The following is a 26967-nucleotide window of genomic DNA, read 5'->3' as shown; positions in this document are numbered from 1 at the left end:
TACTATTTCAACACATTCAACAAAACCTAATTATAATTGTGATAATTTTGGTCAGGATAACCATGATATGAAATTTCCACATTGTTTGATCCCTTCTCCATAGTACATTATTGCACGTAATGAAGGCTAGAGCAGCTGAACTAACTCCACCAAGTCGACAAGATTCAGCCATTATGCCACTGACATTACAAGGTAGTCATGGTCAAAAATTTACATACACTTGTAAAGAACATAATGTCATGGCTGTCTTGTGTTTTTTTGTTTTTTTTTTCTGTGATAGAGTGATTGGAGCACATACTTGTTGGTAAGAAAATACATTCAGGAAGTTTGGTTCTTTTATAAATTTATTATGGGTTTACTGAAAATGTGACCAAGTCTGCTGGGTCAAAAGTATACATACAGCAATGTTAATATTTGGTTACATGTCCCTTGGCAAGTTCTACTACAATAAGGCGCTTTTGGTAGCCATCCACAAGCTTCTGGCAAGTTTCTGGTTGAATTTTGGACCACTCCTCTTGACAAAATTGGTGCAGCTCAGCTAAATGTGTTGGTTTTCGAACAAGGACTTGTTTCTTTAGCATTGTCCACACATTTAAATTAGGACTTTGTGAAGGCCATTCCAAAACTTTAATTCGAGCATGATTGCCCAAAGTCCTGACTTAAACAAGTGGACAATGCTGAAGAAAAAAGTCCATGTCAGAAAACCAACTCATTTACCTAAACTGCAACAATTTTGTCAAAATGAGTGGTCAAAAAATCAACCAAAAGCTTGTGGATGCCTACCAAAAGCGCCTTTTTGCAGTGAAACTTGCCAAGGGACATGTAACCAAATATTAACATTGCTGAATGTTTACTTTTAACAGAGATTTGGTCACATTTTCAGTAGACCCATAATAAAGTCATAAAAGAATCAAACTTCATAAATGTTTTTTGTGACCAACAAGTACCGTATGTGCTCCAAACTATCACAAAAAAATCAAGAGTTTTAGAAATGATTAGAAACTCAAGACAGCCATGACATTGTTATTTCCACAACTTTTGACCACAACAGTAGGTCCTTAGGAGGGAGTTTGTTGAATATAATTAAAAACAAGTGTTCATTAAAAATTAGATTGCATGTTAGTGATTTGAGATTTCCTACTTAAAGCAAACTGGTAATACTGCAGGGCAAGGTCGTTAAACTCAAGCTACAAAATGAATAAGGTGCAAACCACTAGTAGCGTTCAAGAACATGAAAGCCAGATTCCACTTTGCCAGAAAGCACCAAAAGCTTCCCATTTTCCAGGATCAGATTCTTCGGAAAGATGAATCCATCATTAGACTGTTAAAAGTATGGAAAAGTAAAGGAACAGCGTATGATTTCACAAATGACCACACTACAGCATGTATCAAACATGGTGTCGGCATGTTATAGCACAAGCACAGTCAAGCATGACTGCTAATAGAACATGTTCACTGGTGCCTATTAGTGATGTGAGTGCTGACAGAAATAACAAGATGTAATGTGAGGTGTAATGGACTAAACTCTTGTTTGTTGGCTACTGACTCTAAACATTCTACTAAAGCAACTTAATACTTGTCTTCAGAAAGAAAAATCAGAATGTGGCCATGTCAATTGACTCCAGATTTCATTGATTGAAAATGAATGATTAAAATACATTTTCAGAAATGGAGGTTTGATCACACCTTAAAAGTTATGTCACTGTGAATAGTTAGGGAACAACAACAAATTTAGTCAACAGCCATTCAAATCAAATTCAAGTGTTGGTTTATTATGCGTCACTGTTATTATATAACAATAATACATATTTCTATGATAGCATTGAATTTATATGTAACTGAATTACTTCTTGACCTGACCTCAAAGACAGACTGAGTGTTTAGGGTGGTGACTCATCACAAAAGCTTTAAAGGCCTACTGAAGTGAGATTTTCTTATTTAAACGGGGATAGCAGGTCCATTCTATGTGTCATACTTGATCATTTCGCGATATTGCCATATTTTTGCTGAAAGGATTTAGTAGAGAACATCCACGATAAAGTTTGCAACTTTCGGTGTTAAGAGAAAAGCCCTGCCTCTACTGGAAGTCGCAGACAATGACATCACATGTTTGATGGCTCCTCACATATTCACATTTTTTTCGTTTTTAATGGGAGCCTCCAACAAAAAGTGCTATTCGGACCGAGAAAACGACAATTTCCCCATTAAGTTGAGCGAGGATGAAAGATTCGTGTTTCAGGATATTGATCGCGACGGACTAGAAAAACAACAAAAAAACGCGTTTGCATTGGGACGGATTCCGAAGTTTTTAAACACATTTTCTAGGATAATTCCAGGAAATCCCTTATCTTTCTATTGTGTTGCTAGTGTTTTAGTGAGTTTAATAGTACCTGATAGTCGGAAGGGTGTCTCCACGGGTGTCTTGACGTGCAGTGTCTCAGGGGAGTCAACGGCAGCTATAGACGGCACAAGCTTAGCTTTTCTCCGGTAAGAAGTGACTTTTTAACCACAATTTTCTCACCCAAACCTGCTGGTTGACATTTGGTAGGGATCCATGTTGGCTTGACCGCGCTCTGATCCATAGGAAAGTTTCACCTCCAGGAATTTTAAACAAGGAATCACCGTGTGTTTGTGTGGCTAAAGGCTAAAGCTTCCCAACTCCATCTTTCTACTGTGACTTCTCCAATATTAATTGAACAAATTGCAGAAGATTCAGCAACAGAGATGTCCAAAATACTGTATAATTATGCCGTTAAAGAAGACGACTTTTAGCTGTAAGTGTGCGCAGCGCTCATACTTCCTAAAAACCCGTGACGTCTTGCGTACACGTCATCATTACACAACGTTTCGAATACAAAACTCCCAGGAAATTTAAAATTGTAATTAAGTAAACTAAAAAGGCCGTATTGCCATGTGTTGCAATGTTAATATTTCATCATTGATATATAAACTATCAGACTGCGTGGTGGGTAGTGGTAGGTTTCAGTAGGCCTTTAACTTTATGATAGATATGTTCACAGATATACAATCTAAACATCGGCAATGTCCAATATACTCAGGACCACAGCCTCTCACTGGCAGTTTCGCGCACGTTGCCGCCTCCCTGTGGCCAAACGAGATACTACAATGAACATTGACAGTACGCAATACGAATAATTCATACTAAATTGCATCATAAAAAGATATGCAAATATAAATTGTTTCTCTGAATATATTGTGTATCGGGCAATAGCTAAAATGTTTGATTGACACAAACATTCACATTAGAAATAGATTTGCCGGTTTCTAAAAAGTGATTCTTGTGTGAGTACATTTTAAAATCCAAGTCCCTGAACATAAAAAATACATTACATAATTGGTCGAATAAAACTACAAATATAATCTATTATAAAATGAAAAATAAGTAATTTTCACTAGACTGGAAATTAATAAAATGTACTTAGGAATGTAATGAGGAATGTACTTAGGGCGTGTACACAGACTTTCCCGTTGAGATGATTATTGCTCTCGCTATTATTAATGTCATCATCATTTTTTATTTTCCTGAGGGAACTCTCCTGAAGGAATCAATAAAGTACTATCTATCTACCTATTTATCATTGTTATTATAATCCTTGCTATGATCAAATATCGCTACTCCATTGTCTCTGTCGCCCTCTGGTGGTAAAAAGAATGAACGGCAGCCTTTGTTCATCGTCTGAAAGGGCTGTTAAGAGTACCTGATATCTTTCAGGACCCTAGTGTGTGAATGTGAGTGTGACTGTTGTCTGTCTATCTCTGTTGGCCCTGTGATGATGTGGCAAATTCTCCAGGGTGTACCCCGTCTTCCGCCCGAATGCAGCTGAGATAGGCTCCAGCACGCCCCGCGACCCCAAAAAAGGAACAAGCGGTAGAAAATAGATGGATGGATCTAGTCGTTTTGTCTGCTTGTGATAACAAAAACAGAGTCCTGCAAGTGCAAAAAAAAAAGATTAGGTGATGGCAGCTACTAACATGTGGGGCAGGAAAACAAAGCCATGGGCAAGTGGAATCTATTGTGCATGTACAGAGTACACACAGTTGCAAATAATAGCCTGGTCTTACCCTAAGGATAGGATTAGGAGGAGCAGCAAAGATGTGAAGCAGATGGCGATGAGCACGAGGTGTTGCTGAGAGGGGAGAGGAGCACCAGTGTGTAACTTCCCTCCTGGGAGTAGAGACAGCTCAAATATCTCCTGCAGCCTGGAATGGCCGAGTATGACTTCGACATGGGGGGTCACTTGGAGAAGAAAAAACAGCCGCATGAAGAGCATACAAGTAGCATGCAAAACAAACTACTGGGAACATGAAATTGTGCTCTATAAATATGGTTAGATTCACACATTTGCCCAAGATAGCACCATGATAAAACACATTTTTTCGACACACCTGTTTCCATCGCTTGCGAATAAACTCTATTACAGATTTGTTACTTTGGCCTGCATTTGTTCTGCATTATCGTATGTATGGACTTGTCTTTTTTACGCTCCATCAAACAAAACACCTTGACATACTGCATATGGAATAAACATCCATACAACCTGTTAACCAGTGACGGCACACACAGTTGTGGTCAGTGGTAGGAAGCGGTGCTCAAAGTTGACAAACCAAATATCTATTAACTTCTTGTAAGTAATCATGGTTGACTTTGGTGACAGAGAAATCATTTATTTGAGAGCCCACATTGGAGGCACTAAAACTCAGAGCAATGGGAACGTCCGAGGAACTCAAAATATGAAAGACAGAAAAATGAATATTTACACAAGTTGTTAAGTTGTCCTTAAAATCCAAGAAGACTGGTTTAGATAATTATATGTCAATTACTTGGGTATGTACAGTATATGTCACCACAACCAATTTAAACAAAGTCTACCAAGTGTGTCAATAACCGCGGCCAATTATCCAACCAGAATTATGCTAGAAGCTTGTTGATGGCTATTATTATTTACTATTATAATAGTATGCAGTTTGGCTGAATGTCACTGATATTCTTTCTGAACAAAACCGATAAACATGAAAAAATACAGAATGAGAGGCAAGTTAACATTTTTGTCCGTTTTTAGATTACATAGTTCTTTATATTTTATATTTGTATATACTGTATTTTACTTTGAAAAGAGTAGTCACTTCAACATAACTAGTAGGATTGCACAAAAAATAGATTTAAAACAGAATCACGATTATTAAATTTGATTTTAAATGTATTCATAATTTTTCTATGTATTAATTTAAAGATGTGTAGTTTTTTTCCAAGAATTAATAAAAAACTAAACAATTTGAGCATCTCCATGATTAGTCGTTCAGTAATAGGTCATACATCAACAACCAAAAGGAGGTTTTGTAGCCTGTAAGCTGTTTTGAAAAGGTTTCAATATAAATATAATAGCAAATACATTGCAAGAATTGGTTTCAATTGAGAATCGATTCTGAACTGAATGGCCACCCCAATAATCTGAATCGAATCGAATCGTGAGGTGGCCAAAGATTCTCACCTTTAATAACTTTTTTAAAAGTTGTACCAGCATGTACCAGCTCAATTATTGCTCAAATGAGTGTTTTTTTTTTCTTTTCTTGTTGTTGTTCTTTGTTTTATGTGAAGATTGCTGAAATAAAATACATTGATTGATTGATTGATTGATAAGAATGAAGTACCTGTGAGATAGAAGTAAAGTCTGACAATAGATGTTTTCTCTGAGTATATCTCGCACTGGTAAGTGCCCTGATGATACTTCCTGGTGGACGGGATGGAATAAAGATTGTCCTCCCCCATTGTCATTTCTCTAAACTGATCCACCTCCTGAGTTTTTACCTGCCAAAGAACAAACATTCATATCTCTTTGATTCTTCAATGGTGAGGAAAAAGCCTTGCAAATATTGGTCAAAGACAATTTTGCACTAGGGGTAAGTACGGCAATGCTCCAACAGATCCACTGGATCTCAGTTTTTGTGTTTTGCGTCTGATTTCCCGTTCCTACTGACTCTGTCTTGTTCAGGGCTTTTTCTAAAGTCACCACAGGAACATAATCTTGACCTTGTCTGGAATATGCCAATTTTAATTGGATAGTAGAGGTTGCAGAATGTCATTACAGCTTTACAGCTAAGACTGGCACATTTACAGACGGGGTTATAGTAACACAGATATAGTAACACAGATACGATTGTATATACGGCGGATACTGCAAATATCCAAAATAGTTTCTCTCGTTTTGATGAAATAACATTAGAAGGATTGTTACAACGTGTAAATGGAATAAAACAAACAACATGTTTACTTGACCCACTTCCTGGGAAACTTATCAAGGAGCTTTTTGTATTATTAGGTCCATCAGTGCTAAATATTATAAACTTATCACTTTCCTCGGGCACTGTTCCCGTTGCATTCAAAAAAGCGGTTATTCATCCTCTCCTTAAAAGACCTAACCTCGATCCAGACCTCATGGTAAACTACCGACCGGTGTCTCACCTTCCCTTTATTTCGAAAATCCTCGAAAAAATTGTTGCAGAGCAGCTAAATGAGCACTTAGCGTTTAACAATCTATGTGAAACCTTTCAATCCGGTTTCAGGGCAAATCACTCGACTGAGACAGCCCTCGCAAAACTGACTAATGATCTATTGCTAACGATGGACTCTGATGCGTCATCTATGTTGCTGCTCCTCGATCTTAGCGCTGCTTTCGATACCGTCGATCATAATATTTTATTAGAGCGTATCAAAATACGAATTGGTATTTCAGACTCAGCCCTGTCATGGTTTAACTCTTATCTTACTGATAGGATGCAGTGCGTCTCCTATAACAGTGTGACCTCGGACTATGTTAAGGTAACGTGTGGAGTTCCCCAGGGTTCGGTCCTTGGCCCTGTACTCTTCAGCATCTACATGCTGCCGCTAGGTGACGTCATACGCAAATACGGTATTAGCTTTCACTGTTATGCTGATGACACCCAACTTTACATGCCCCTAAAGCTGACCAACACGCCGGACTGTAGTCAGTTGGAAGCGTGTCTTAATGAAATTAAACAATGGATGTCCGCTAACTTTTTGCAACTTAATGCCAAAAAAACGGAAATGCTGATTATCGGTCCTGCTAGACACCGACCTCTATTTAATAATACAACTTTAACATTTGACAACCAAATAATAAAACAAGGTGACTCTGTAAAAAATCTGGGTATTATCTTCGACCCAACTCTCTCCTTTGAGTCACACATTAAAAGCGTTACTAAAACGGCCTTCTTTCATCTCCGTAATATCGCTAAAATTCGCTCCATTTTGTCCACTAAAGACGCCGAGATCATTATCCATGCGTTTGTTACGTCTCGTCTCGATTACTGTAACGTATTATTTTCGGGTCTCCCAATGTCTAGCATTAAAAGATTACAGTTGGTACAAAATGCGGCTGCTAGACTTTTGACAAGAACAAGAAAGTTTGATCATATTACGCCTGCACTGGCTCCCCTGCACTGGCTTCCTGTACACTTAAGATGTGACTTTAAGGTTTTACTACTTACGTATAAAATACTACACGGTCTAGCTCCAGCCTATCTTGCCGATTGTATTGTACCGTATGTCCCGGCAAGAAATCTGCGTTCAAAAGACTCCGGCTTATTAGTGATTCCTAGAGCTCAAAAAAAGTCTGCGGGCTATAGAGCGTTTTCCGTTCGGGCTCCAGTACTCTGGAATGCCCTCCCGGTAACAGTTCGAGATGCTACCTCAGTAGAAGCATTTAAGTCTCATCTTAAAACTCATCTGTATACTCTAGCCTTTAAATAGACCTCCTTTTTAGACCAGTTGATCTGCCGCTTCTTTTCTTTCTCCTATGTCCCCCCCTCCCTTGTGGAGGGGGTCCGGTCCGATGACCATGGATGAAGTACTGACTGTCCAGAGTCGAGACCCAGGATGGACCGCTCGTCGGGACCCAGGATGGACCGCTCGCCTGTATCGGTTGGGGACATCTCTACGCTGCTGATCCGCTTGAGATGGTTTCCTGTGGACGGGACTTTCACTGCTGTCTTGGAGCCACTATGGATTGAACTTTCACAGTATCATGTTAGACCCGCTCGACATCCATTGCTTTCGGTCCCCTAGAGGGGGGGGGTTGCCCACATCTGAGGTCCTCTCCAAGGTTTCTCATAGTCAGCATTGTCGCTGGCGTCCCACTGAATGTGAATTCTCCCTGCCCACTGGGTGTGAGTTTTCCTTGCCCTTTTGTGGGTTCTTCCGAGGATGTTGTAGTCGTAATGATTTGTGCAGTCCTTTGAGACATTTGTGATTTGGGGCTATATAAATAAACATTGATTGATTGATTGATTGATAGTATTAATGTACACGCTAGCGATTTTGAAAAAACAAATACATGAAATGAAAGGCCAACACACACAAATTTTTTTGAGAAATACGTTTATATTAGCGGATGCTAATATAAATGGTGCTCGCCTTAAGGGGAGCACCATTTATTTTATTTTCAATAGCTATCAGCAGGTGTGTCTATGGTAGTTTAAACGGTGTATTACTACAAAAGGAAAAACAATACTAAACTTTTTTATAGTCAAAACTGTTGCCAGAAATTTAAATTGTTTTTCCATATGCTGCAAAATTTTACACAAAAAAAAAACTGGCAGCCTAAAATGACTAGTATGTAAACTAGTAAATGTGTTCTATACAGTAGAAGTCACTTACCTGCTCTGCAAACCTCCATACTATCCCAATGCTGCTCGGTAACGGAAATGACACTTTGCATAACATTTGAGTCTTGTTGTTCTCCGCAACCGTCATATTCTCAGCTGAAATCATAACATAAGAAAATCGACATACATACACTCCTTAATACATATTGCAGTGTACAGTATACTTTGTATAGACCAAAAAGGGGAGCTGCAGATGTGTTGTGGCACTGAATTTTATTCATTTTTTTACTTTTTTTTATATTCCCCCTGCAATTTATTTAGATTTTTTTTTCACATAAAACATCTTTAGATAAAATTAACATTGATTCAACACACTTTAGTGAACAGATAAAGAGGTCTTTATTAGAGATACATAATAGTTACTTTATTTCTCTATGTCTCCCATGCAGCAGCATGACATGAAAGTTAAAATTACTTTATACCCCCGACTTAAGTCAGTCTTCAAGATGCAAGCTTTGAGTGAAGCATGCCCTAAACGTGGACATTCCTAATCAAGGAGGGCTTTGGCATGTAAATATGACCACCCACAAAACTGTGAATCTTAAAGAGACAGTAAGAAATTACACTCCTTCAACAATCGCTATTTCTTTGAAATCAAATTATATACTGATGTATTAACTATAACCTATTATTTGCGCACTATTGACCAGTGATGCACCGAAAATTCGGCCCTCAAAAAAAGACAAAACCGGATGTTGTGATAAAATATCCTACAAACCCTGTTTCCATATGACATACTTGCCAACCCTCCCGGATTTTCCGGGAGACTCCCGAAATTCAGCGCCTCTCCCGAAAACCTCCCGGGACAAATTTTCTCCTGAAATTCAGGCGGAGCTGGAGGGGGCCCCTCCAGCTCCATGCGGACCTGACTCAGCAATGTTGTGACCCTTCTTAAACAGGACAATACTGCCATCTACTGTACATAGAATAGAATAGAATAGAATAGAAAAGAATGTACTTTGATACCTGGGGGAAATTCAGCACAAAAGTTCTCTCACAATAAACAATGATAACAATAAATAATATATATAATATATTATATATATATTATATAATATATAAATGATATAAATATATTCTACATATATTCTACATTAAAGTACCGTCAAGGAACATATGGATTAGGGAGTCTATTTTGAAGCCCACAGTAAAGAGACGTAACTTCATCACGTCGCCTAATTATTGACTCCAACCCAATTAATTACACCGTTGACGAGCAAAATGAAGAAATACGCTTTCAAGTTCAAAAACTAATGGAAACAAGAATTTCAGTTTATCCAGGAGAGTTCGAAGCGGAAGGGGGTATGTTGCCTGTAAATTTTGTAGAACAGACTTCTTCATTGAACACGGTGGACGAACGGATATACTCAGTCATGAACGGTCAGCGAAGCACAAAGCGTACGCAGCGCAACATCTATCACAACCCAGTACTATGGGCCACCTTGCAAAATGGAAACCCGATGGTGTAAATTATGCTGTGAGAAAGATGGCTATGCTGATAGCTGGAAGCAACATCCCGTTCTCATTTGCGGATGTCTACAACAAACCCGTGAAGGATATGTTCCCGGATTCGAAAATTGCTCGCCAGTATGCAAATGGGAGAACAAAGGTTACTCAAATAGTGAAAGGTAAGTGTGGTTGTTTTCTTTTTAGTAACCAGCAAGCACAGTACAGTTAGTAGAACAACTGTTTTATTACTGTGTATTTGATAGGTGCCGTCGGAAATTCAACTATTTATTTTATTTATATATATAATAAAATAGATATATATAGCTAGAATTCACTGAAAGTCAAGTAATTCATACATATATATATTTTTTTTAAATATATATATATATGTATATATATACATATGAAATATATATGAAATACTCGATTTGGTGAATTATACGGCTCCATTCTTAAACACGCCCCCCTGCCCCAACCACGCCTCCGCCCCATCCCGGACCACGCCCCCCACCCCCACCTCCCGAAATTGGAGGTCTCAAGGTTGGTAAGTATGCCATATGAGTTGGGAAATTGTGTTAGATGTAAATATAAATGGCATCCAATGATTTGCAAATCCTTTTCAACCCATATTTCAGCAAGACAATGCCAAGCCACATTCAGCATGTGTTACAACAGCGTGGCTTCGTTAAAAAAAGACTGCGGGTACATTTGTGGCCCACCTGCAGTCCAGACCTATCTCCCATCGAAAATATGTGGCGCATAATGAAGCGTAAAATACGACAGCGGAGACCCCGGACTGTTGAACGACTGAAGCTCTACATAAAACAAGAATGGGAAAGAATTCCACTTTCAAAGCTTCAACAACTAGTTTCCTCAGTTCCCAAACGTTTATTGAGTGTTGTTAAAGGAAAAGGTGATTGATTGATTGCTACTTTTATTAGTAGATTGCACAGTTCAGTACATATTCCGTACAATTGACCACTAAATGGTAACACCGGAATACGTTTTTCAACTTGTTTAAGTCGGGGTCCATGTTAATCAATTCATGGTAACACAGCCCTTTCCCAACTTCTGTGGCACGTGTTGGAGCCATGAAATTCTAAGTTAATTATTATTTGCAAAAAAATAAAATAGTTTATGAGTTTGAACATCAAATATCTTGAATAACAAAACTTACGTGGCGTGGACAAAACGAACAGCATAGTATGACATGAAGGATTTGGGTGAAATGTGGGATGTGAAGTTGCCAGACTGACTTCCAGGTAACTGTGGTTTAAATAATAACTATGATCATTACAAACAGGTGTGAGGGCTAAGGCCAGGGGCGTGACATGAGGGCCAGGTGAAAATAATGATTTGCAATGGAAACAAAGAAAACAAGGAAGTGCAAAAGCAAGAACTGAATGTCCAAAAAAACTAAACATAACATGACCAAAACAAAACATGATTTCCTGGGCGTGACATACATATACACACAAAACCCCAAACCAGTGAAGTTGGCACGTTGTGTAAATCGTAAATAAAAACAGAATACAATGATTTGCAAATCCTTTTCAACCTATATTCAACTGAATACACAGCAAAATGTTCGAACTGAGAAACTTTATTTTCGTTTGCAAATAATCATTAACTTATAATTTATTGGCAGCAACACATTGCAAAAAAGTAGGCACATGGGGCATTTTTACCACTGTGTTAAATATTATTTCCTTTTATCAACACTCCATAAAAGTTTGGGTACTGAGGAAACCAATTGTTGAAGTTTTCAAGTGGAATTCTTTCCCATTCTTGCTTGATGTACAGCTTAAGTTGTTCAACAGTCCAGGGTCTCCATTGTGGTATTTTACACTTCATAATGCGCCACACATTTTCAATGGGAGACAGGTCTGGAGTACTTCTATTACCCACACTCTTTTACTACGAAGCCACGCTGTTGTAACGTGCAGAATGTGGCTTGGCATTGTCTTGCTGAAATAAGAAGTTGCGTCCATGAAAAAAACCTTGCTTCCATGGCAACATATGTTTCTCCAAAAGATGTATCTACCTTTCAGCATTAATGGTGCCTTCACAGATGTGTAAGTTACCCGTGCTTTATGCACTAATACACCACCATACCATCACAGATTCTGGCTTTTGACCTTTGCACCTAAAACAGTCCGGATGGTTCTTTTCCTCTTTGGTCCGGAGGACACAACGTCCACAGTTTCCAAAAACAATTTGAAATGTGGACTTGTCAGACCACAGAACACTTTTCCACTTTGAATCAGTACTTCTTAAAAGAGCATGGGCCCAGCAAAGCGTTTAAGTGCAATGTTGATAAATGGCTTTGGTATTGCACAGTAGAGTTTTAATTTTCACTTACAGATGTAGTGACACACTGTAGTTACTGACAGTGGTTTTCTTAAGTCTTCCTGAGCCCATGTGGTGATATCCTTTACACACTGCTTTTTGAAGGAGTATTACCTGAGTGATCGAAGGTCACGAGAATTTAATGTCGGTCTTGCTGCTTATGTGGAGTGATTTCTCCAGATTCTCTGAACCTCATGATGATATTACGGACCGTAGATGGTGAAATCCCTCAATTCCTTGCAATAGCTTGTTGACAAATGTTGTTCTTATAAACTGTTGGACAATTTGCTTTTGCATTTGTTCACAAAGTGGTGACCCTCGCCACATCTTTGTTTGTGAATGACTGAGCATTTCATGGAAGCTGCTTTTATACCCAATCATGGCACCCACCTGTACCCAATTAGCCTGTTCACCTGTGGGATGTTCCAAATAAGTGTTTGACAAGCACTCCTCAACTTTCTTAGTCTTTTTTGCTACTTGTGCCAGCTTTTCTGAAAGACGTTGCAGGCATCAAATTCCAAATGAGCTAATATTTGCTCAAAAAAATACGTTTACCAGTTTGAACATTAAGTATCTTGTCTTTGCAGCGTATTCAATTGAATATAAGTTGAAAAGGATTTGCAAATCGTTATATTTTGTTTTTTATTTAAGATTTACACAACGTGCCAACTTCACTGGTTTTGTATATATATATATATATATATATATATATATATATATATATATATTTTTTTTTTTTTTTTTTTTTTTTTAATGTAGAATTACTGGCATATGCATATTGTCAGCATGCTATTAGGACATCTAAAATAGCAATGCTAAAATGGTGTTTAAAAGTAATGATTGAACATAATTCATGGTCAAGTTTAACATGTTATCAGAAGGTAATGTTAAAAGGCTACTAAATAATTATGTTCAAATATAATTCAAGAGATATGTTAGAATGTTATTTAAGATTAATGTTATTTAGGAGAAATATTTATTTAAGAGTATTGCTCAAATATCATTCTATGCTAGAACTCATTCCAGTTAGTTTTCGTCCTGTTACTCTAATGAGTCATCTTTGCCTTTGGTACCTAGTGAAAAATGAAATACAGTTACCTGAGATGGGCTATTGCACATTTGGAGTAGTTCAATATGTGACTTGGAAGATTTAGAAGTTGAAAAAAAGAGCATTACAGCAAGCAAATGACACAGACTCTGAGAAATGGCCCATATACTGTACAGACACGCTGCAGCAGGCAACCTTTGCAGACTGAGCCCCTCTTAATGATTTGACTAAAGGCGAGTCTCTGAGGAGGGGAGTCAAAGTAACAGAAGCAGTGCTGTACGGGCTTCAGACGATGCCATAGTGTGTGGGAGTCAACTTGTCACCTAGAATAAAGAAGCCGAGGACTTAAAGTGGATCCTTGGAGGCTATGTGCAAAATATGTGTGGAAATAAAACCTTGCCTCAGTCTCTTGCTTCAAATCCTGATTTTGTGCTAAGAGCATTTCAAGGATCAAAAGCGGATAATGTCTTGGATCAATGGGTGCTTGTGAGAGTGAAATCAGACTTATGTAAGAATGTGTCAAGCTAGGATTGCGACAACCCCCCAGCCTCAGAAGTTAAACATTGTAATGTTAGAACAGCTCACCTGGACAGTCAAGTGGGAATGCGCAGGAATCGTACTTGCAGCTAATACAGCTATAAATGGCACCTTCAACCTGAAAACCTAGCGGAAGCATTGCAGTGTTACATGATCAATCATGAGGCATTCTGCAAATTGAAGGTTTTAAGAGGATAGGAGCCACTAACCGCACGGGGGGACGCATCCAGTGTCTGAAACAAAGGACACACAGTTCATCGGGATTAGCACAGTAAGTATTCACAAGTTGCTCAACCTGACGGCTTCTTGTCTTTTCTACAGCGCATGGAAAGCTGTGATAACATAACTAGCTTAATACAGTGAGAGCACAGAGATCAGAGGGAGCTATAATGACTCAATGTGGGATTCACTATGGATGAAAAGATGAAGGGAAGGGGAGGAGACCACATCTCACCTCGAGGCAGTTTGTGGGCTTTAGCGATGAAATTGTCTGCTGCTGTCTGCAACCTAGTCTCATACAGTGTATCTGTCGAGCCAGGAGGAACACACACACACACACACACACACACACACACACACACACACACACACACATACACTTTAACATTTCTCATACTGCGAAATTTTCACATCTCATTTTGTGAGCTGCCATAATTCAGATGTCTAAAATAGCATTTAGAAGCAATGCTCAAAGGGTGTTTAAAAGTAATGATTGAACATCATTCATGAGCAAGGTTGAATATTATAAACAGGCAATGTAATAATGTCAATCAAAAGTAATGTTCAAATATCGTTCAAGAGGTTTGTTAGAATGTTATTTAAGATCAATGTTATTTAGGAGAAATGTTTAAGTGTTTTACGTAAGAGTACTGGTCAAATAACATTTAGCTATTATGTTCAAATGTTATCTATGACTAAAGTTAAAATATTATTTTTCACTGATATCTAAATAATATTTAAGAGTAAGGTTAAAATATCATTCAGGAGTAATATTAAAAAGGCTTATTCAAGAGTGGAGTTGTCACAATACCAGAATTTGTGTTGTCAATACAAATAACTAAGAATTTCTACGATTCCTTATACTCACTTATTCAGTTTCGGGATAAAAAAAAAATTTTTAAAAACTGAACCCATGTACTTTTAAATGTACTATTTCATTAAAAACGGTTTCAAATTGCCAAGTATTTAATATGACTGTGCTTCAACAACTTTATGCAGAGATTTTGAATTGCAGTAACAGCTTTCTTTGGAGAACAAAAGTGGCCTCAAGCCTCCAATTATAGCAAATCAATACTGTGTTTATAAAAATGGTCCGAAATAATAATAGTAAACTATTTTACATTATAAAAACAACAGCAGTGGTGTAGCATCTTCAAGTATATAAAACAAACAATACTGTTATAATTATTTCAGTAGTAGTGTGACATCATCATGTAATTTGTTATGAAATGAGGTAGTAAAAAGCGTGAAACATTTTTGAGACAAATCTTTTGTATTTTGTCAGTTAACATTTCAGCCTTTTCTCATTACCAGCCCGTTTTACTTTTTTGCTCAATTTTTCAGTTGTTGCTGGTGTTGTTTTGTTTATTTTATTTCTAAAATGAGCCACAGGCCCATAAAAAAAGCTTGTGTTCAAAAATGCACCCCGCTCCTCAAGGAAATTATATAAAAAATTATATTGCAAGCTTCTTGATGTTTTCTGCAATCTGTGTTATTGCACCCTCCCTGGGCTTGTAGTGGCGTATCTCCGCCCTCATACACGCAGTGAATACTTCTGTGACCACTTGATTTTGATTGCCAAAAAAATACATGATGCAAGATATACCTCTCTTTCACTTTTAATATTTATCTTTACACACTAAATACAGTGACAAAGTGGCTAAAGTGCATCATAGATAATTTCTGCTGCATCCTATTCTCTGACTAATTAGACACATATGAGATCTGTTGTGAAGCGGAGTTACGCCACATCTACAGTTATTCTGTACTGCCACATTACCATTATAATGTGTTTATGAGTTAGGGCGGACCAAAAGCACAAAATCCTCATTGGTGACAGTGTTACACAAATAAGATGGATGAGAATGTTTTATAATTTGAACGTTATTTTTAACACTGTGATTACCAGCTGAATTATTCATTACTTATCTTGTTAAGCAATGTCAGCTAAGATTTATCTGAGAGCCAGATGCAGTCATCAAAAGAGCCACATCTGGCTCTAGATCCATAGGTTCCCTACCCCTGATATACAGGTATCATTTACATTTCATCTGGTAAGTATTCACAGCGCTTCATTTTTCTTATACGTTTTTTATGATACAGCCTTATTCCAAAATGGAATACATCCATCTTTCGTGGCGCAGTGTCCCTGGTTCAATCCCCACCTAATACCAACCTCGTCATGTTCGTTGTGTCCTGATGGGTGCTGGTTAGCGCCTTACATGGCAGCTCCCTCCATCAGTGTGTGAATGTGTTTGTGAATGGGTAAATGTGGAAGTAGTGTCAAAGCGCTTTGAGTACCTTGAAGGTAGAAAAGCGCTAAACACGTACAACCCATTTATCGTTTTTTTATTTGTCTTCCCAATTCTACTCACAATATCTTATAATGAGAATGCAATTTTTATTTTTATTTTTCCTAAATTGTTACTAATACAAAAATACAAAAATCATATTTCCATAACTATTCACAGCTTTTGCTCAATACTTTGTCGATGCACCTTTGGTAGCAATTACAGCCTCAAGTCTTTTTAAATATGATGCCACAAGCTTGGCACACCTATCTTTGGGCAGTTTCGCCCTTTCCTCTTTTCAGCACCAGTCAAGCTCCATCAGGTTAAATGGAAAGTGTTGGTTTTTATCCAGGATGTCTCTGAACATTGTGGCATTCATCTTTTCCTCTATCTTGACTAGTCTGCCAGTTCCTTCTCCTGAAAAACTTCTCCATGGCATGATGCTGCCACCACCAGGCTTCACTGTATGGATGGTATTCATCTTAGTGACCGAGAACCTGATGGTCACATTGTCAGAGTAACCGCATTACGCTGTGGAGAGAGGCGAACCTTCAAGTAGGACAACCATCTCTGCAGCAATCCACCATTCAGGCCTGTATGATAGAGTGGCCAGAGAGAAGCCATTTCTTAGTAGAAGGTTTGCAAAAATGCAACTGAATGACTCTCAAGACCATGAGAAACAAACTCTCTGGTCTGATGAGACAAATATTGAACTCTTTGGCGTGAAAGCTAGGTGTCCTGTTTGGAGGCAACCAGGCACCGGGCCAATATCATCCATACAGTAGAGCATGGTGGTGGCATGCTATGGAGATGTTTTTCAGCAGCAGGAACTGGCGGACTAGTTAGGATAGAGGAAAAGATGAATGCAGCAATGTACAGAGACATCCTGGAGGAAAAGCAATACTTCTCATTCAACCTAAAGGAGCTTGAGAGGTGCTGCAAAGAGGAATTGGCGAAACTTCCTAAAGATAGGTGTGCCAAGTTTGTGGCATCGTATTCAAAAAGACTTAAGGCTGTAATTTCCACCAAAGGTGCATCAATAAATTATTGAGGAAAGCCTGTGAATATTTTTGTACATATGATTATTTATTATTAATACATTTGTAAACATTTTTACTTTACATTGTCATTATTGGGTATTGTCTATAGAATTTGTTGAACAAATATGAAATTATTCAATTTTGGAATAAGGCATAACAAAAAGTTGAAAAGTGAAGCGCTGTAAACTGTAATTAGGAGTACTGATAAAATACATTGTATAAAATAGCAGTGACATGACAGTGACAGGGCTTCACGGTGGGAGAGGGGTTAGTGCGTCTGCCTCACAATACGAAGGTCCTGCAGTCCTGGGTTCAATCCCAGGCTCGGGATCTTTCTGTGCGGAGTTTGCAAGTTCTCCCCGTGAATGCGTGGGTTCCCTCCGGGTACTCCGGCTTCCTCCCACCTCCAAAGACATGCACCTGGAGATAGGTTGATTGGCAACACTAAATTGGCCCTAGTGTGTGAATGTGAGTGTGAATGTTGTCTGTCTATCTGTGTTGGCCCTGCGATGAGGTGGCGACTTGTACAGGGTGTACCCCGCCTTCCGCCCGATTGTAGCTGAGATAGGCGCCAGCGCCCCCCGCTACCCAAAAGGGAATGAGCGGTAGAAAATGGATGGATGGATGGACATGAAAATATAATTTAGGAGGAAAAATAGCGATAAAAAATCACTGATGAGATATGAGATATCATTCAAACTTTAAATTTCCTTTCTGAGTCAAAATGCCTTAAAGAAACAATGTTCAAATATTTAAAAAAAAATTATATTGGAATATCATCTAGGACAGTGGTTCTCAAATGGGGGTACACGTACCCCTGGGGGTACTTGAAGGTATGCATAGGGGTACGTGAATTTTTTTTTAAATATTGTAAAAATAGCAACAATGCAAAAGTCCTTTATAAATATATTTATTGAATAATACTTCAACAAAATATGAATGTAAGTTCATAAACTGTGAAAAGAAATGCAACAATCCAATATTCCGTGTTGACAGCTACATTTTTTGTGGACATAAATATTGATGTTAAAAAAATATTTTTATGTGAAGAAATGTTTAGAATTAAGTTAATGAATCCAGATGGATCTCTATTACAATCCCCAAAGAGGGCACTTTAAGTTGATGATTACTTCTATGTGTAGAAATCTTTATTTAGAATTGAATCACTTGTTTATTTTTCAACAAGTTTTTTGTTTTTTTTTTATATATATTTTTTTCCAAATAGTTCAAGAAAAACCACTACAAATGAGTAATATTTTTCACTGTTATAGAATTTAATGAATCAGAAACTGATGACATAGTGCTGTATTTTACTTCTTTATCTCTTTTTTTCAACCAAAAATGCTTTGGTCTGGTTATGGGGTACTTGAATTAAAAAAATGTTCACAGGTGAAAAAAGGTTGAGAGCCACTGATCTAGGATAAACATTAAAAATGTCAGCAAACTGTCAGTTAGGAGTGACGTGTATGTTAGGTGGCACATTACCAGGATTTTGTTTTTTGTCAAACTCGTCCACTAGGAGCTGGATCTCTGCTTTCATGATGTCGGCCAGTTTTTTTGCATAGGCTTTACCTGTCATTTGACGCACACACACACACACACACACACACACACACACACACACACACACACACACACACACGCACACGCACACGCACACGCACACGCACACGCACACACAAACACACAAAAACTATTAATTTTTTTGTGAGATTAAAGGTTCTTACTAAGTATCCTGATTAGTTAGTGTAGTCGTAAGATCCTCACAAAACATCTGATCTTACTTGCTCGCATTAGCAAATAGCTAGAGATCAACATAACTTTGTTTTTCCAACTTTGAAAGGAATAAAGTGAGTGTTAAGGATAAGAAGTGAATGATAGAGACGGTGCTGCTTGGATGGTAGAGAAGCCATGCCAGTAACCTGAGGGTTCCTGGTTCGGACCCCGGCTCCTTTCATTCTAGTCATGTCCGTTGTGTCCTTGAGCAAGACACTTCACCCTTGCTCCTGATGGGTTGTGGTTAGGGCCTTGCATGGCAGCTCCCGCCATCAGTGTGTGAAAGTGGAAATAAGTGTCAAAGCGCTTTGAGTACCCTGAAGGTAGAAAAGCGCTGTACAAGTACAAACCCTGTTTCCATATGAGTTGGGAAATTGTGTTAGATGTAAATATAAACGGAATACAATGATTGGCAAATCATTTTCAACCCATATTCAGTTGAATATGCTACAAAGACAACATATTTGATGTTCAAACTGATAAACCTTTTTTTTTGTGCAAATAATCATTATCTTTAGAATTTGATGCCAGCAACACGTGACAAAGAAGTTGGGAAAGGTGGCAATAAATACTGATAAAGTTGAGAAATTCTCATCAAACACTTATTTGGAACATCCCACAGGTGTGCAGGCTATTTGGGAACAGGTGGGTGCCACGATTGGGTATAAAAGCAGCTCCCATGAAATGCTAAGTAATTCACAAACAAGGATGGGGCGAGGGTCACCAATTTGTAAGCAAATTGTCGAACAGTTTTAGAACTAAATTTCTCAACAAGCTATTGCAAGGAATTTGGGGATTTTACCATCTACAGTCCGTAAAATCATCAAAAGGTTCAGAGAATCTGGAGAAATCACTGCACGTAAGCGATTATATTACGGACCGTTGATCCCTCAGGCGGTACTGCATCAAAAACAGACATCAGTGTGTAAAGGATATCACCACATGGGCTCAGGAACACTTCCAAAAACCACTTTCAGTGACTATAGTTGGTTGCTACATCTGTAAGTGCAAGTTAAAACTCTGCTATGCAAAGCAAAACCAACTTCGCTGGGCCTGAGCTCATCTAAGATGGACTGATGCAAAGTGGAAAAGTGTTCTGTGGTCTGACGAGTCCACATTTCAAATTATATTTGGAAACTGTGGACGTGGTGTCCTCCGGAACAAAGAGGTAAATAACCATCCGGATTGTTATAGGCGCAAAGTTCAAAAGCAAGCATCTGTGACGGTATGGGGGTGCATTAGTGCCCAAGGCCTGGGTAACTTACACATCTGTGAAGGCACCATTAATGCTGAATGGTCCATACAGGTTTTGGAGCAACATATGTTGTCATCCAAGCAACGTTATAACTTATGCCCTGCCTATTTCAGCAAGACAATGCTAAGCCACGTGTTACAACAGCGTGGTTTCGTAGTAAAAGAGGTGCGGGTACTTTACTGGCCCGCCTGCAGTCCAAACTTGTCTCCCATCGAAAATGTGTGGCACATTATGAAGCGTAAAATACGACAGCGGAGACCCCGGACTGTTGACCGACTAAAGCTCTACATAAAACAAGAATGGGAACGAATTCCTCTTTCAAAGCTTCAACAATGAGTTTCCTCAGTTCCCAAACGTTTAGAGTGTTGTTAAAAGAAAAGGTGATGTAACACATTGGTGAACATGCCCTTTCCCAACTACTTTGGCACATGTTGCAGCCATGAAATTCTAAGTTAATTTTTATTTGCAAAAAAAAGTAAAGTTTATGAGTTTGATCATCAAATATCTTGTCTTAGTAGTGTTTTCAACTGAATATGGGTTGAAAAGGATTTGCAAACCATAGTATTCCGTTTATATTTACATCTAACACAATTTCCCAACTCATAGGGAAACAGGGTTTGTATAACCCATTTACCATTATGTAATGAGTTAAAGAAATTTAAGAAATTATCAAAAATATGACCGAGCTTGTTGCCAAGTTGGCGAAGCAATTCGAACGCATCACTGCTAGTTTGCACCATATAGAAGCCGAACAAGTCTAAATGGCGGATTTTTATCCATTAAAATATGGAAAAGCTGCGGACAACGAGGAAAGACACCTTAAAAACCACTCACCAAGGTAAATATTGTACATTATTATATTACTTATGGGTTGTTTGTAGTATATTCTATTGTATTGTTTTTATACAGTATCTTAGGTTAATGTGTGTTTCTTTTTAAAAGGCATCTTACATGTTTATATTGTGGTGTTTTGAAGAGGCCAATCACCAGTTGATTTCAATTCATTTAAGTGGGGTACGTTGATACAAAATATAAGTGTTTGGAGTCAAGAGTGGCGTCACGGACACATACATTTTAACAGACACAGACTGTAAAACATTATTGTATTGAAATACTTGGTCAAGAAAGCTATTGAAATACTGCATTTAGATCAAAACATTTGGCCATGACTGTAATAATCCTGAGTGCGTGCGGATGCGCATGACACAAGGTATAGTTTCGAAGCTTTTTATTAAGTCTGAGCAGTTACTAGTAGGGATGAGTCCTGAACTCTGGGTTTCATAGACACTGACCAAATTCCGTCAGTACTACCAAGTACTGAGTTACTCAAAATCAAACGGTACCATGAGGTCCCTTCTGTTTGCAGACTAAACATAGGCTCAAATACTTGACAAGGAAACAATCACTTATGAAAAAACCTGATTGCGATTTTTATATTTTTTTCTTTTTTTTCTTTGTCATGAAAAAAGGACGTTTTTGTCATGAAAAAGGGAGGATTTTGTGGTTGGTGCACTAATTGTAAGTGTATATTGTGTTTTATGTTGATTTAATAAACTTTTTTTTTTTTTTTTTTCTTAAATAAAAATTAATAAAAAATTATTCTGCGGCCCGGTACCAATCGGGCCGCAGCCCGGTGGTTGGGGACCACTGCTCTATATTATTTGAATATTGTATTATTGCACAATAGCATGGTATTTTTAGAACCAGTTTAAAACAGAATTGCACACAAGGTGTATATATATAAGTAGGGGGTCCTAGCGAAGGAATGCACGATTAATCGAGATTGAATCAACATTTAGTTAGTGTAATAATGTAACCTAACCGCGAGATGCTGAGGATTTTGTTTGTCTTTCTCCCCTGTCAGCAGTATTTCAATGTCAGACATGTTTGCCAATAAGAATTGTTGAGCCTTGTGTTTGTTCCTATCTCGCTGCAAACAAGGAGAAAGACGTCTCATACTCTGCATCGCTCTTAGCACCTCAGCAAGTTTATTTAACAGTCGAACTAACTAAAGGCTGTGAGCCTTCTTTTCAGTTATTCAAAATCTTTTTCCAGATGGACAGAGGACGACTCGGCGAGGCCGCAAGCACAGGAAGCACAGACAGAGAGGCTTTGAGAAGGGAGAAGTTCTGCGAAATAAGAAAAATTAGGATGAAAAAATATGATTAAAAAGCCAAATGTTCCGTCGTGGTAATATTTGAGCTTCAAACAGGATTGCAATATGAGCCCATCAACACGGACGAATGAGTGAGAATACCGTGATCACGTAATGGCAACAAACAAAAAGACAACGCCCGACCTGGTTTTTCCAAATGGGAAATAAAACAACGATCAATATTTATTGAAGTAAAATTTTTGCTTAAAGAAATTAGTCAATTTTTTTGTTTGTTTGTTTATTTATTTAAGATACAGTTATACACCTTCCATTTACCGTACAATGGTAAACACTTCTACAACAATGAGACATAAAAGTTGATATTATTTTAAATGGTTACTTGCATTAATGTAATACAGTATATGATGATTACATTACATTAGTTTTTTATTGATGATGTCTTCAGTTTAAGAGCATGATGTAGACCAGCTGGGCTCATTGCGTTGATCGCTAGCTACCGGTTGAACGCGGAGGGTGTGCCATTCAATCGCCAGCCTGGCATTGAAAAAAATAGACCTAAAAAATTTGCAATCCTCAAGCTTCACTATGACGTCACTTTATTGACATTTCCGGTACCCAAGGATCTTGTGAGATGACGCTGGCTGCTGCGAGCTCAGTGTGAAGAAAAACAAAAACTGGCAGGAAGGAGAGAAACACTTTTTATTTCTAAAATACTCTCGCGCAAAATCCTAAAGACCGATCGCACAGTTCCTGTCTTCACAACAAAAGTGCTGCGCCATCCTGCCAGCGCTAACAAAAATAAGAGTCTCAGAAAGCCAGTGTACACAAGCTAACATGCTGTGGAGTTTGAAGTCAACGAATGTATTTCTTGTAAAGTGTATAAAAGCGAATATAGAAGCTGGACAAACAAGATGCCAAAACTAACCACTTCCATGTGGTATTGAACAGAAAGGAGGACTTTTTTTCTCCTTCACGATGTAAATTTGAATTGTTGAAGTTATCAGCATAACTGTAAATCCTGTCTGATACCAATCAATGCAAGACATCAGAATCAGGAAATACACCACATTATATCCTTGTATTCATGAAAGAAGCGAATCTATATGGTAAACATGCTTGCATTTGTTTTAAAACACCTTTAACATGTTTACAAACACGTCAAAATAAATAATTATAAATTATGAATATATAATTACTATAATAAATATACATTAGATATATGTACATATACATATATATTTCCATCATCCATCCATTTTCTACCATATATATATATAGATATATATAGATATAGATATATCTATATATATATATATATATACATACATACATATAAACATATACATACAAACACACACACACAGATATATACTTATATACACTTTCACATATATATGTATACATACATATATATACATACATATGTATATACATACATACATGTATACATATATATATACATACACAACATACATACATATATATATACACATACATACATATACATATATATACATATACATACATATGTGTGTGTGTATATGTGTGTATATCCATCCCATCCATTTTCTACTGCTTATTCCCTTTCGGGGTTGCGGGGGGCGCTGGCGCCTATCTCAGCTACAATCGGGCGGAAGGCGGGGTACACCCTGGACAAGTCGCGATATATAAAGGTATATATATATGTGTGTGTGTGTATATTTGTGTATAGATAAAGGTATATGTAAATATACATCTATATACACACACACATATATACTTTTATATATATTCACACACAAATATATATATATATTTATATATATACATATAGATATGTGTGTATATATATATTTATATATATATGCATATAGGTATGTGTGTGTGTATATATATATATATATACATACATACATATATATATATATATATATATATATATACATATATACATATATATATATATACATATATATATATATATATACATATATATATATATATACATATATATATATATACATATATATATATATATATATATATATATACATATATATATATATACATATATATATATATATATATACACATATATATATATATATATATATATATACATATATATATACATATACATATATATATATATATACATATATATATATATACATATATATATATATATATACATATATATATATATATATACATACATAGGACGGCGTGGCGCAGTGGTAGAGTGGCCGTGCGCAGCCCGAGGGTCCCTAGTACAGTCCCCACCTAGTACCAACCTCTTCATGTCCGTTGTGTCCTGAGCAAGACACTTCACCCTTGCTCCTGATGGGTGCTGGTTAGCGCCTTGCATGGCAGCTCCCTCCATCAGTGTGTGAATGTGTGTGTGAATGGGTAAATGTGGAAGTAGGGCTTAACGGTGGCAGAGGGGTTAGTGCGTCTGCCTCACAATACGAAGTTCCTGCAGTCCTGGGTTCAAATCTTTTTTGCATGTTCTCCCCGTGAATGCGTGGGTTCCTTCCGGGTACTCCGGCTTCCTCCCACTTCCAAAGACATGCACCTATGGATAGGTTGATTGGCAACACTAAATTGGCCCTAGTCTGTGAATGTGAGTGTGAATGTTGTCTGTCTATCTGTGTTGGCCCTGCGATGAGGTGGCGACTTGTCCAGGGTGTACCCTGCCTTCCGCCCGATTGGAGCTGAGATAGGCGCCAGCGCCCCCCGCGACACCGAAAGGGAATAAGCGGTAGAAAATGGATGGATGGATGGATGTCAAAGCGCTTTGAGTACCTTGAAGGTAGAAAAGCGCTATACAAGTACAACCCATTTATCATTTATATCAGTTTGGGGTCTTTGAGTCGAAAATGTTGGAGACCCCTGGTCTAGGGTGTAGTCTGCCTCTTGCCCGAAGTCAGTTAGGATATGTCTTTAGTAAATAAAGACAAGCGGTATAGATTGATATAACCCTTCTGGGAGTCTTGAACAATATGTGACATATAACTAATATTGAAACAAAGCTTATTTTTGTATTTTAAATTATAAACACTTGTATTCAGGTCAATACAGTATCTTATTTCTTCAGTGGTGTTATATAAGTTTGTAGTATATATGTATATGTCAATCAAAACTGTTTAGTATATAGTTTTTTGGCTATTGATTTACTTAACTTTATTAATATTGGAGGTGTAGAAAAAGCGTTCGTCCATACCTACTCTGCCAGCCTGGAGGACTTGGGTGTTGTCGTCAAAAATACGTTTGAGTGTATTGAAGCAGGCGTCCATACTCTGGATGTTGTTTTCGCTGATCGTGTAGCCCCAACACAGGAGAGTTCTTTGGTTTACATCCACCAAACACGTAATGCAGCCCAGAGACTCTCTGAAAGCAACACCAACACACAACAACCATAAAGCTAACGGAGAATACATTTTGTTTTGAGCTCAAAGTGAGTCTAATCGAAGACAAACAATATGTTGTACTTGACAAAGCGTCCTTTCACTCTGACGACTGACTGACGTGTGCGCGAGGCACTCGTAACGTTGCAGTGACGTCACAACGTGACGCGTTCGCATTCATTTTGCAGGGTTGGGAAAAATGAGATTTGTTTATTTTGTGTGCGTGACAAGTTTGGTTTACGCCAAAAAAACCGCAACAAATTAGAAGATAGGGCAAAAAAGGCACAATATGAAGATAAAAAAAGCTTACACTAATAATTACTCATCCATCCATTTCTACCACTTGTCCCTCTGAATGTGTTACTTATACTACATATGTATATACACACATAATACTTATAACCAGTGTTAGGACTAAAGCATTTGTAACGCGTTAGTCCCAACGTAACGCCGTTATTTTCGGCGGTAATTTATAGCAAGGGAGTAGGTTTGATTTTGAGATTGGTGGGGACACAAAAGTGCTCCAAGGCAGCACTCTGAAAGTTTACTTGTTTTTTTTTTTACATTAGCAATCATAATTTCACGTCATGCAGATGTTATAGGGTAAAGCAACTAAAATGAAAGCAAAGGAGACTACTTCGAAGAGTTCTCATCTTTAATCTTTAGTGTTGGACTGTAGTGCAACTGTGCATCATACTGTCAATTAACATAGCTTACTGTCCATCAACAACATCAGAAATACATTCATGCAATACAACATTGTAAATAAACATAAATGAACTGTACAAATATTTTCCC

The 26967-nt window shown here is 37.7% G+C and overlaps 1 protein-coding gene across 1 annotated transcript; it reads right to left on the bottom strand.

The window, feature by feature from the left end:
- Positions 1-1790: 1790 nt before the first annotated feature.
- Positions 1791-26280, bottom strand: spaca6 (sperm acrosome associated 6). The gene is made up of 9 exons (XM_061916037.1): positions 25986-26280; positions 19122-19208; positions 14541-14612; positions 14296-14319; positions 14135-14212; positions 8696-8799; positions 5671-5827; positions 4084-4258; positions 1791-3949 (listed from the first exon to the last, which is right to left on the bottom strand). Exons 1-9 carry the CDS (start codon positions 26200-26202, stop codon positions 3772-3774), a joined length of 1092 nt encoding a protein of 363 aa, XP_061772021.1. The 5' UTR covers positions 26203-26280; the 3' UTR covers positions 1791-3771.
- Between the last annotated feature and the right edge of the window lie 687 nt (positions 26281-26967).

Source organism: Nerophis ophidion, linkage group LG11 (genome assembly GCF_033978795.1).
Source record: "Nerophis ophidion isolate RoL-2023_Sa linkage group LG11, RoL_Noph_v1.0, whole genome shotgun sequence".
Taxonomy (NCBI): domain Eukaryota; kingdom Metazoa; phylum Chordata; class Actinopteri; order Syngnathiformes; family Syngnathidae; genus Nerophis; species Nerophis ophidion.
Note: the sequence above shows the minus strand (reverse complement) of the source record. Positions and strands in the feature narration are given on the sequence as shown.